Here is an 11,892-nt window from a genome sequence, read left to right on the forward strand (position 1 = left end):
GCTTCAGAGAGATGTGACTGTGTCGTGTTGATCTGTCTCAGTCTACAACAAGTCACCACCTCACAGGAGCCACCAAAATAAAAGCCTCTCTTCTTCTCTGAGATCGTTTGATTAAGGGGAAAAAACAGCTACTGACACCTTATTGTATAGCCTGAATACATTAAGATGAGAGGACACCCGAATCCAGGTCAAATAAAGGTCTATTTATTGGGGCTAGACAGGCTGCATACGAAATCTGTTGGCAGCTGTTCACTGGTTGACTTCAGAGGATTAAGCAGGCAAAAAGGAAAATGCAAGATCAGCATGGTTTTTGCTCAGCAGAGTTGGCGCTGCCTGCTGTAGAAGTTGATAATCCGAGAGACAAAGACCAGCACCTGTAATCCATAAAATCCACATCATATATGTGTCACAAAATTGCAGACATGCCAGCACTAGTGTAGATTAACATATGCTAAACTCAGATAATCTCCTTTGTTGACATGTAATTTACAGTTCATGACTTTCATTTACATGGTTCAATAGATAAGAGTTTTTGTTTGACGGAGAATTTGGGTCAACTGCTTTCAGCCTGGATGACAACAAACGTGTAGCAATGTGACAACAAAGATTAAAGGAGACAGTGACTACAACTGTCTATAAATTGGTTCATGGTTGAATTCATTTAACCCTTAATGTCTCTTAATCTTTTAATGAAAACTGTTTGATTGAGATGATTGAGATATCACTTTCTGGTAAAAATATCGAAATGGTAGAGATGACTCAGGCTTGCTTACTTTCACACAATTTTTATCAAGATACTGTACAGAGATTTACTAAATGATAGAGCAGAATTGCAGGCTTAAGGTCTTCATGGCTTTATTTTATCATTCACTCATGTGGACACCAGGAGGGGGATTTGAAACAATGGGCTGATCTTGTAATCCAGATCAGCGAGTTTCTGGGTGTAATCCAGTGGAACTGCCTACTTAGAAATGAGAAGAAAACAGAATGACTTCTAATCAGATAAGGCTATTGTGTTGACTGTCTTACATAACACATATCCTGTTGGTCAAAATGATATATAGTCCTACATCATCCCTCAGAGGTTTGCAGATACCACATACAAATCATGTTCCTTCATAACTGGTTGATTTAAAAAATGGACTGCATCACAAGGGTTTATTTCTTGATACTTTTCTTTACAAGGATTGGAAGTGAAGCGAATGTAGAGAGAAGACAGAAGGGAAGAGAGTTCATGAACACAGATATGCATTTCCCTCAGCCCCATCCCGCTCATTGACCTTCCTGTGTGTGTATGGGAAGGATTAGGCCTGTGGGATGTGCTGGTGGACTTCCCATGCTATTTTTATAAAGATGTCTGCTGCCTTGATCCTTGTGGAAAACTGATATGAGCACATGTACCAAGATTTAAATGTAATTAGTCACCTGTCAGTCAAAGATGCAGATGAGTTTGAGCATTTGATCAGAAAGACTTTTATTTTTTCAAACATGTTTCATTCATAGAGCTTAAGCTACTGAGCCAACAATGGTTAACGTTAAAAAAACACTCCCACTACTAAATTTGAATTAAGCATTAATCAGTACCTCAATCAGGAAGATGGTCGACATCTAAACTGACATTTAGACAGATAGATACACTTCAACCACAGCTTCCTCTTTCTGAAGTGTTGCCATGTTGCTCTCAATAGCCACTGTAATATAGTTCAGTACCTTGAAACCACAAAGCTGCTGGCATCTTCCTCTCACAAGCCATCTGCAACTGCCTGTGTGCTGCAGGCACTGACAAAGACCACAAGCATCCCCAAACATGTCATGGCATTCAAGTTGTCTCTGCTGTAGCCCCAGTGTTCAAACCGTTGTATTCAAATCACCCTGATTTACCTCTTGAGAACTGGCTTTGTCAGATAGTGGGCTGCCATGTTTCTGAATAATAATCTTCTTTTCACAAAGCTTTGACTCTCTTTGCCTTTTAGCATTTTTGGGATTTAAAGAAAACAAAAGAACACAATGAAATCAGTTCTGTAGCTTAGTGATGTGAGCCTCGTGAGCTACCGTAAAAGGTCCAGAATGATGCAGTGGTGTATGTCCATTTTCTCCAGAGATCACCACTAATGAGAGGGCACATATTAATAGAAGAGCCCCTCAGTGGATACCCCATAATCCTGCCTGGCCCCTTTTTATCCCTGCCACATCCCTGTGTCTGGACCGCTCACCCTGCAGTTCCAGACTTCATCCTCATTTCTTCCCCATATCAACTGAGGTAAAAACTTTGTTAATACAGTACTACTTTTTGGAAAGAAAAAAAAATGCTTTGGCTCGTTACTTGCTTGATGAGAGGGACACAAAATTGCTCAGACTATTGCACTGCTTTTTTCCATTTCTCCTATTCTTCCCTAGTGTTCAGGTTTTCTGCCTCTGCTCTCTTTGACCTATAGATAAGAGAAGCAAACAACAATGCCCACCAGTGAGCATTTTGACTGCCATTACTGCAAAGACTCTCTGCTGGGAAAGAAGTATATAATGAAAGAAGACACACAGTACTGCACAAAGTGCTATGAGAACCTATTTTCTAACTGCTGTGAGGTGTGCTCTACACCTATTGGCTGTAACTGCAAGGTAAGGAAGCACAGTGATGTAAAGAGTAATGGTTTCTTCATCAAGACTGTTCTGTATTTACTTTAAACTGACTACATACAATATCTTCTGGTCATTTACGTAATTTATGACCTAAAAATTGTGAATTGTGAATGTTTGAACACTGATTTTATAAAAGCTTTCAATTTCATACAATGTCAAAAAATGTCTTAATTAATGTGCTGAATGTTTACAGGACCTGTCTTATAAAGATCGGCACTGGCATGAGCAGTGCTTCAAGTGTGCAAAGTGCAGCCGTTCGCTGGTAGAGAAGGCCTTTGCTGCCAAGGAGGACTTATTACTCTGCACTGAATGCTATGCACAGGATCACTCCTCCAAGTGTAGCACCTGCAAGAAAACCATCATGCCAGGTACATGTTTGGGACGAATCTGGTTGAACACTGAAATAACCATAATACTGCATGTTATCAAATTTAGTTTATTGCCATATACCTGCAATACATTTAATGCTAAACCTTCCTTTCGTGGTCCTTTCTATGTGGAGTTTGCATGTTCTCTCTGGGTACTCCGGCTTTCTCCCACCACCCAAAAACATGAATGCCAGGTTACTTGGAGATTCTAAAATGAGCGCTGAAGTTGTGAGCATGGATGGTTACTTATCTAATTTGTCTTTGTGTGTCCCTGTGATGGACTGGCAACCTGTTCATGGTGTAGCCTGCCTCTTGCCCAATGACAGCTCGGACAGCCCCTGTGTTGTATTAAGAGAGGGTATAGAAAATGTTAGAACAAGAACAAAATAGAACTGAGGTAAGACAAGACTGAAGAAAATGGCAGCTAATCCAGAGCTTTTTTCAAGCGACTATTTTGATATTGCGCACTGAAGACATAAAAGAGCAGTGCTGTTCTTGAGTTGAGAATAGATCACAGCTTTTCCCCTTGGGATCTCTGTCAGGTTCGCAAAAGCTCTTGTTGGCTGTTGCTTCTCAGTGATGTTTTCTTGCTAAATGTTATCATGATCAAATGCCACCTTAATCTTTCCTCTCCCCTTTGGTGGTGGAAACGTAAATCTCAGCTTCATTTGGAAAGTTAATTTAATTGATTATTAAAACAGTAGTTAGTCATAAGATATAGTGTACTCAGGTACCAAGGTCATTTTGTGATCTGCTCTTTCTGAGATCAAAAATAAACTTACAACCTTAAAGTGATACTCCGGAGTAGATTCAACCTGGGGTCATTTGAACCGTGATATCCAGCTAAGTAGCCCACCCGCAGTTTTTTCGATATTGACTGAACATCAGCTGAGTTACAGAGTTATCCCGAATAGCATCGTACAAGGGTTAATGGATCCTGGTCCGTATCTCCAAAATTACCACACTAAAATCACATGCCATGACACCAAACTTCTACAGGAGTACAAATATGGTCTGTACTCAACAAACGATGCATTTGGAAGTTTGAAAATAGTCCAGGAGTTTATTATTATCAACACAAGCCTGATAGCTTCTCTGCAGCTAAAGCTGCGTCGACGTCACTTCAGAGAGCTGGGAGCTTCAAAATAAGATGAGGGTTGGTCTACTACTGTAGACAACTAAGTATATGCTATATTCTACATGCTTTTTTTTATGAATTTTTATGTTGTAGAGTTGTGAAGTTATTTTATCAATGGAGAAATTGAGCAGCCTTGCTTTGTTGTCTACAGTAGTAGATCAACCCTCATCTTATTTTGAAGCTCCCAGCTCTCTGAAGTGACGTTGACGCAGCTTTAGCTGCAGAGAAGCTATCAGGCTTTTGTTGATAATAATTAACTCCTGGACTATTTTCAAACTCCCAAATGCATCGTTTGGTGAGTACAGACCATATTTGTACTACTGTAGAAGTTTGGTGTCATGGCATGTGATTTTAGTGTGGTAATTTTGGAGATACGGACCAGGATCCATTAACCCTTGTACGAAGCTATTCGGGATAACTCAGTAACTTGGCTGATATTCAGCCAATATCGAAAAAACTGCGGGTGGGCTACTTGGCTGGATATCACGGTTCAAATGACCCCAGGTTGAATCTACTCCGGAGTATCACTTTAAGTGTAACTTACAAAATGCTCTTAAAAGTGTAATATTAACAAATATTCAGATCATTTTCTATCAGGATTGATTATGTTTGAGTCTTTAGTATGATATAAACATGTTAAGGAAACTGATTTCTCTTCTCAAAAGTTTTGAGAAGTTTATCTTAATTTTACTGTTGCCCTCCTACAGTAAAAGTTGGACTATTTTGGTAGCAGTGTATTTCTGTCATCAAGGTACCATATGCTGACTAAGCTTCTCTTTCCCTCTGTGCCAGGTTCCCGTAAAATCGAATACAAGGGGAACAGCTGGCATGAGACCTGCTTTCTGTGCCACCGATGTCAGCAGCCAATAGGAACCAAGTCCTTCATCCCTAAAGACACCGGCTACTTTTGTGTGCCCTGCTTCGAGAAACAGTTTGCATATCAGTGCTGTGCCTGTAAGAAGGTAGGGTTACAACTGAGTGCTTCACATGTACTGACCACTTATTTCTTCTTCTGCTTTCGGCCTCTCCCTTTATTAGGGGACACCGCAGCGAGTCGATCTCGCATCATCGATTTGGCACATGTTTTACGCCGAATGCCCTTCCTGACGCAACCCTTTCCATTTATCCAGGCTTGGGACCGGCACTAAAAATACTCTGGCTCGTGCTCCCCAGTGGCTGGGCGCTCACACTCACTACTGACCACTTATTTAAATGCCCTGATTTTGGCACAGTACAGTAGTGTTACTCAAACTGTGACTGCAGAGACAATGTACTAATCGCTAGACAAATGGTGCACCTTCCTTTTTTATCTTGATTGTTTCTTTTGTCCTTAGGCCATCACAACTGGTGGTGTGACATATCAGGACAAGCCTCTGCATCGGGAATGTTTTCTTTGTATTGGCTGCAAGAAGCAGCTATCAGGCCAACGTTTCACCACCAGGGAAAATTACCCATATTGCTTGGGGTGTTTCAGTAACTTGTATGCCAAGAAGTGTGTTGGTTGCACCAAGCCAATCACAAGTGAGTTGGTGGTTTTGTTTCTATCTACTCTGACATTAATCGCATAGTTTCACACCACATCTTACACATCCCCATGTAACTGCCAGGTGCACAAGATGAAATGTGTTTTGTGTACAGGTCTTGCAGGTGCCAAATATATCTCCTTTGAAGAACGGCAGTGGCACAGCGAGTGTTTTACCTGCCTGCAGTGCTCCGTGTCACTGGTGGGACGTGGCTTCCTCACCCAACGCGACAACATTTTGTGCACTGACTGCGGGAGGGAGAAATGACTTTTTTTTTTAAGGAGGAACAACAGCTTTATTGCCCTGTGATGGACTGGCGGCCTGTCCAGGGTATACCCCGCCTTTCGCCCATTGACCGCTGGGATAGGCTCCAGCCCCGCCGCGACCCGACCGACAGATTCAGCGGGTATAGAAAATGGATGGATGGATGGATGGATGGATGGATGGATGGATGGATGGATGGACGACAGCTTAATTCAAAAGACAACTACTGCTCATATATTTCCTTTTATGACTAGAACATAGACAAACTCCAAATGTGAAAGGCTTATTTTGCTGTAATATATATGACCATAGGTTCGATAAAATGACCCACACATAAACTCGCGGGACTTCACTCACACCTGAGATATTATCAAAAATGTTTTAAATTAGGGTGCCATTTGTGCCAATTGTTGAAGAATTATGCTGAAAATGTTTGTTGGTAGTAGCCTTATAAACATCTTGCACAATGATAGATAAATATATAATCTCACTAAAGAATTAAAATTATATGCATGACTTTTGCTTTATATGAAACATTGCTCAAATAAAGATTTTCTTAGACATGTTTTTACTTATCTTGGTATTTCTTATGGCGATCAAATATGCAAAAGGAAAGGAGGCCTCTTGATATCTATCCGAAATTCCTGAAACAGGACAGAAGATACAAAGTTTAGTGTAAGAGATCTTTTTATACTTTCTTTCTTTACACAATATCCCCTCTCTGTAATGCTTCAGACAGCAATAGCAGACTACTGACTTCATCACACTAATCTTGTGCAAATCATAAACAAACTTACAGCGACCATATTCAGTTTGATCTACAGATCATTTGCTCTTCTACTTGTCCATTATCCACTGACCAAAGCCGCCACTTTATTTAGCCCTTGCACATACCAACAATACAAGAGACTGTGACGGTGGCCACCACAAAATATCCATCTTCCTCACCAGACATATTGTTTTCATACTTGTAAAAGATTATTTCCTCTTGCTGAAGCAGCTGGATGAGTTGTGTAAGTGTCCTCCCATGGCAGGAATGAAAGCTTGAATCGAGTTGCATTTGCCTCATTTACCAACCAACATCCATTTAATGATATTTTTGCAATGACTTTCGCCCAGCATTCACCCAGGCACATGTCTATGAAAAACAAGGAGTCTCAAAAGAGAAGAACAAATCCAGAGTCTGGTGTCTAGACTGCTATGACTGAAATCTGTATAGGGGGACTGGAAATGCAATAGTCCTGCAACTCATTCTTACCAGAAGTACAAAAGGAGACCTGAATCCAGGTCACAATTAAACCAGAGATGAAAAAGGCAAGACAACTAGCTTCACGCAGGCAGGGCCGCCGATAGAGGGGGACAAACGGGTATTTTGTCCCGGGCCCAGGAATGGGGGGGGCCCCAAAAAAAAAAAAAAATAAATAAAAAAAAAGGAATATGCGCATTAGTCCACAAATATGTCCAAATGTTTCAGGCACGCACGCCAATCAGGCTGAATTGATTTGAGAATCATCCCCGGTCAGCTGAATGACAGCCAGAGTAACGCGGCTCTGGTTTAACCTTATTTTGCATTAAGAGAATTTTGTCCCGGGCCCAGCCAAACCTGTCAGCGACCCTGCACGCAGGTTTGTAACCCAACTGAGGACAGTCCCACTTTTCAACCATCTCCTAGTCCTGTGGGACCAGAGTATAATTGTCCTCAACATGTTCTCCCAAGAGTCTGTTCATGCTCTAAAGAAGATCTAGCATGTGTCTTTGTTAGGGGTGTTCGACTCATCACTCAGAAGCTTGTGTGTAGATGGTGGAGTCCTCAAGCCACGCCCTTCCAATTGTCCATCTCACCACCTGGAGACAGGTGAAAGTACCTCTGCTCCAAGATCCTGTGACTTTGCTGTAAATGTTGCAAGTCTGTGTGCTGCTGTTATTGACAGGTAAATCATGTTGTAGGACATTCGTACAGGGAGCAGTGAGAAGCTTTTTCTCCAGAATCTCAGTAGGCAGCTAGTCATTGTTAACCCAGTAGAGTGAAGGCTGGCCCCAAATACTTGGCTAAAAGCTGCCAAAATGTCCCAAAGGCTGTCGAGCATAGAGTTCATGTATCAGTGTATGTTTATTTTCCAAAATACCACTCAAAAACCATAAATATATCTCGCCGGGAGGTATTTGTTTTTGCCAGGAAATAATTTCCCCCAATCTCATCCCATAGGCATGTTTGGGATGCAAACTGGGACATGTCATCACTCTCCTCTGCAGTGGCCTTGGGAGGTCCTAACAACCAGCATATGTTACCCTTACATCCTTACCCCGTAGCTCCAAATGCAGTCTATTTACTGCACGCAAGATCTGCATCACAAACAGACATCAGGTAGACCAGGCAACATCAAATAAACAGCTCATCTACGTTGATTCAGTCAATCATTCTCACACCAACTGGTTATACCCACTAAGTGATTCAGAGTGTCTCCTCAGATCATATGATAGTGTTCATAGAGAGAGACATTTTCAGCCTGAGCCTAGTGCCATTTGAACAGCAGAATGACACTAGGCTCAGTGGCATACTTATGCCTGGTAGGACATGAGAGGGTTTAAGAGGCCTTATCACTGCTGGATCGAGTTCAAAGCCATCATCCACTTGACACATACAAGGTAAAAGGTGATTTTTGTGCAGGATGCAAGCATGCCCCTGCCTTAATATCTTGGTAAGGTATTACAAGGTTGGTCTTAGAAGCTTTTTCTCTTTTATCTGAACTGGATTTATTTTATGTAACTGCTGTCTGTTTGTATCAGCTAGTATTTATTGCTAAAAGAATTCCCTTTTTTCATAAATTCATTAGATACTGTATGTAGATAATGTTAAAGCATTGCAAACCATGAATGTGGTGTGTTATAGTATTTAAATTTAAAGACTTATCACTTCAAGATAGCTTCATCAAGCGGTGGACTAATTACATTAATTTGAGTTCATAGTTTGTTCCAGTGGGATGAATGTAACTGAGGACAGCAGATGGTGTCCGACATTTATTTTAATTTGTGCTACACCCTAGGTTACAGGTGAAGATGTGAAAATAAACATACCAAAAGATGGCAACGTATCATAGGCTGTTGTCATTTTGCCTGGTTTTGTGTTGATATGTAACATATTGGCCTCAAGACAGAGACAGTCAATTATACAGTTAATATATTGGTGCCTTTTTTTTGCTGGTATGAGCTGCAGAAATCCATCACTTGCCAGCTAGATGTGTCCATGTCTACCAGGAGGGTTCCACACTGGGCCATAGATCTGTACACATGAGAGTAAAACCCTTCTAACATGACACTCTGAACTCAGAAATAAATCTGAATACAGCTGTGACTCAGAGGTGACTTTCAGTCTCACCTTGATTAAGCAAACATCTCCAGGTGCTCTGGCAGAGAGTTTCGATGTTTTAATCGAAACCTGGCCTTGCGTGGGAATTTTGTCATGACAGTCCAAGAGATCCAGCAAGGCTTTGAGTGCAGTAAGGAGGTGGACAGCGCTCTCCTCAGGCTGTATGTAGAATTGAAGGAAAAATGAAAATTTGCTGCAACCTCTGGCTTTTCCAATCAGTGCAGCCTCGACCACTGTGTTCCTGTTTTGGAGCAACATGACAGGTGAAAATAAAACACAATATATTACACAAATATATACAAGCATAGTTTGCTTAATCTACAGACATTGTTTTGGTTTTTAAAAAAGTCTCTTTTTGTTTTTATGTTATGTGCCAGGTTCCCTCTTAAAACATCAAGGAGTGCCAGCGGATGCAATTAAAAGTATTGTTTCAAAAGACATAACTCATGATTGCATGCATCCAAGAAGTGGTGTTCTGGCCTCTTATAGGACTCCAGACTTGGGTGATGATTGTGGGTGGCTTACTTACACAAATACCCCTCCTGCACTAATATCTCTGGGCGCATAGTAAGGACGTTATCATTTGAAAGACAGAGAGACTGTGTGGGCCTTTTCAGACTGAACAGCAAAAAAATGGTGGTGCTTTTTAAAATATTTCATCTTCTTAACTCCAACAGCAGAGGGCAGAGCTGCACAAAAGAACTGTTGTTCTACAGATATAAAAATAAACTTAAACGCCTCCCTTACATAAATTGCCCTATTTATTGATCTATTTGTTTATTCGTCCATTTGTTTATCTGTTTTAATCTAACAGCCACGATGTTATCATTTATCTAAAATGGGTGTTTAGATTTTCACCAAGCACTCATCAGATCATAAATTTGAGACACACGATTAGCTTATTTTCTCGGAAGAGTTTCCAATGACATTGCTTTTGTATCTTGAGATTTTAATCCATGATTTGACGTCTGAGGTGGTTACAGCAGTAGTTTATTAATCAAATCGCCTGACAATTTTATTAAATGCACAAATGGTTGAATGACATAATCTGCCCTCAGGAGGAGAGCTATCAGAACCACCTCTCCAAATAATTTGAAACCTCTGTTATGTATGGTGTGTGGATCCCTTTGAAAAAATAAATAAATCACAGAATCACTTTTTTTCTTCTATTGGAGCTAGTTAAAGTTAACATACCTGCACCTAGGGAAAGTCATTCCCCCTGGTTGGACTGGTGAACAATCTCAGGCAGAGACCTATTGCTGCAGGTCTGCACAAGGCCAGGACTCAAAGGTCAGGCAGATTGTGCTTCTCACCCTGCTCCAAATCTGCTTATGCTCCTACAAACGCTGTCCTCGTTAAGCTCAAGAACCATCCTCATGTCTTTGACTCCTGATCTGTTCAATTAGTCTGACAATCCTTCCTTGGTCCCTTCAGAGAAACCTTCCATCAGAGACCGATGGCAAGGTTGCTAAAGATATTGTTCCAGGCAGAGCTCCTAAAACACAAGGTCACTTGGGTGAGTTTAATGAAATTTGAATACAAACATTATGTGTATTCTTGACTCCTTTCTGACACATTATGTTGCCTCTTCCCTTTCCACTGCAGATGCAGGCCTCAAAAACAAAGTTCAGAGTTCAGGTTTGTCACAAAAATCTGGCAGAGCCACAGTTTTCCTGTAATCTGAGAGGTGAGCTGATGCACACAAGCTGCACTGGCTCTACATTGTGAAGATATATTGTTTATATTTTTGCAAACAAAAATCTCTTCAATCACATCAATTTCTTAGTGGATAAGCATTTGCGTAGCTAACTATTTCTTCTGTACAAAACTGAATCATGTATACCAACCTGCCACAAGGACTGAATTGATGGACTTAGGAACAGCCATGCTCCCTTATTAGATTTACATTGTGTACACAACTGGTCTCAAATTGCAAAAGAGCTAGTAGTGCACTTTTCCAGGGCGACATGTCTGAGCCATATCCACGAGACTCTGTGGACATAGCCATAAAATTAATTGAGGAGGAAACTCTGGGGAATATAGTCACTGATCAGACAGTGGCGTTTACATGGAAACCAACTGTGGTCAACGTGATGACCAGACGGAATTTGACCATCCTGCACCGCTGTATATATACATCTCCACCACCATGGTTTCCTCTGTGTATATTTGTCTGCATAGAACTGGAAATAGAGTAAGAAGTGAATTGCTGCACATGAAAGACTACTTCCAAAATTCTTCTCATGTATTAATATACATTTACGACCCCATGAAAGGAATCATTCGATTACTGGGTTAAAATACAGATGGAAAATGGGCAATGAACTAAGATTTTGGATAATTCCTTTTGTTAAACGATTTAACCACAAAATGATGATGTCTGTGCAATATATGAAAAATAAAACCAAAGGTGCCAACATCTTCACCATCATCTTTGAGCATCACAGCCATAGATTCCAAATAACACAGACTCCAGTGTATCCACATGACCATTATCAAAATCTTCTAAATAAACATGAATCGTTAAGTCAGACAACACCAAACTGATGCTGTATTTGTCTGTTTCAGCTGTAATGCTGTTAATAAGACTAAGTA

At 40.8% G+C, this 11,892-nt stretch overlaps 2 protein-coding genes across 2 annotated transcripts; both read left to right on the plus strand.

The window, feature by feature from the left end:
* The first annotated feature begins 2,150 nt into the window (after nucleotides 1-2,150).
* Nucleotides 2,151-6,493, plus strand: fhl5 (four and a half LIM domains 5). Its single transcript, XM_075448359.1, has 6 exons — nucleotides 2,151-2,260; nucleotides 2,436-2,616; nucleotides 2,831-3,005; nucleotides 4,936-5,105; nucleotides 5,478-5,664; nucleotides 5,782-6,493. The coding sequence occupies exons 2-6, from the start codon at nucleotides 2,455-2,457 to the stop codon at nucleotides 5,931-5,933; spliced, it is 846 nt and encodes a 281-aa protein (XP_075304474.1). The 5' UTR covers nucleotides 2,151-2,260; nucleotides 2,436-2,454; the 3' UTR covers nucleotides 5,934-6,493.
* On the plus strand, nucleotides 5,975-9,222 carry LOC142366702 (transforming growth factor-beta receptor-associated protein 1-like). The gene is given in 8 exon segments (XM_075448657.1): nucleotides 5,975-5,996; nucleotides 7,528-7,711; nucleotides 7,713-7,813; nucleotides 7,816-7,954; nucleotides 8,090-8,295; nucleotides 8,379-8,464; nucleotides 8,466-8,576; nucleotides 9,139-9,222. Coding segments are annotated over 8 exon segments (933 nt in total).
* Nucleotides 9,223-11,892: the final 2,670 nt, after the last annotated feature.

The sequence above is a fragment of the Odontesthes bonariensis genome, chromosome 17 (assembly GCF_027942865.1).
Source record: "Odontesthes bonariensis isolate fOdoBon6 chromosome 17, fOdoBon6.hap1, whole genome shotgun sequence".
In the NCBI taxonomy this organism is placed as follows: Eukaryota; Metazoa; Chordata; class Actinopteri; order Atheriniformes; family Atherinopsidae; genus Odontesthes; species Odontesthes bonariensis.

What these genes read in the sequence shown, in the direction of transcription:
- fhl5 (XM_075448359.1), top strand. Translation starts at nt 2,455, where the DNA reads ATGCCCACCAGTGAGCATTTTGACTGCCATTACTGCAAAGACTCTCTG. An exon ending in CTATTGGCTGTAACTGCAAG is followed by an intron (nt 2,617 to 2,830) that starts GTAAGGAAGCAC and finishes GAATGTTTACAG; the next exon opens with GACCTGTCTTATAAAGATCG. An exon ending in CAAGAAAACCATCATGCCAG is followed by an intron (nt 3,006 to 4,935) that starts GTACATGTTTGG and finishes CCTCTGTGCCAG; the next exon opens with GTTCCCGTAAAATCGAATAC.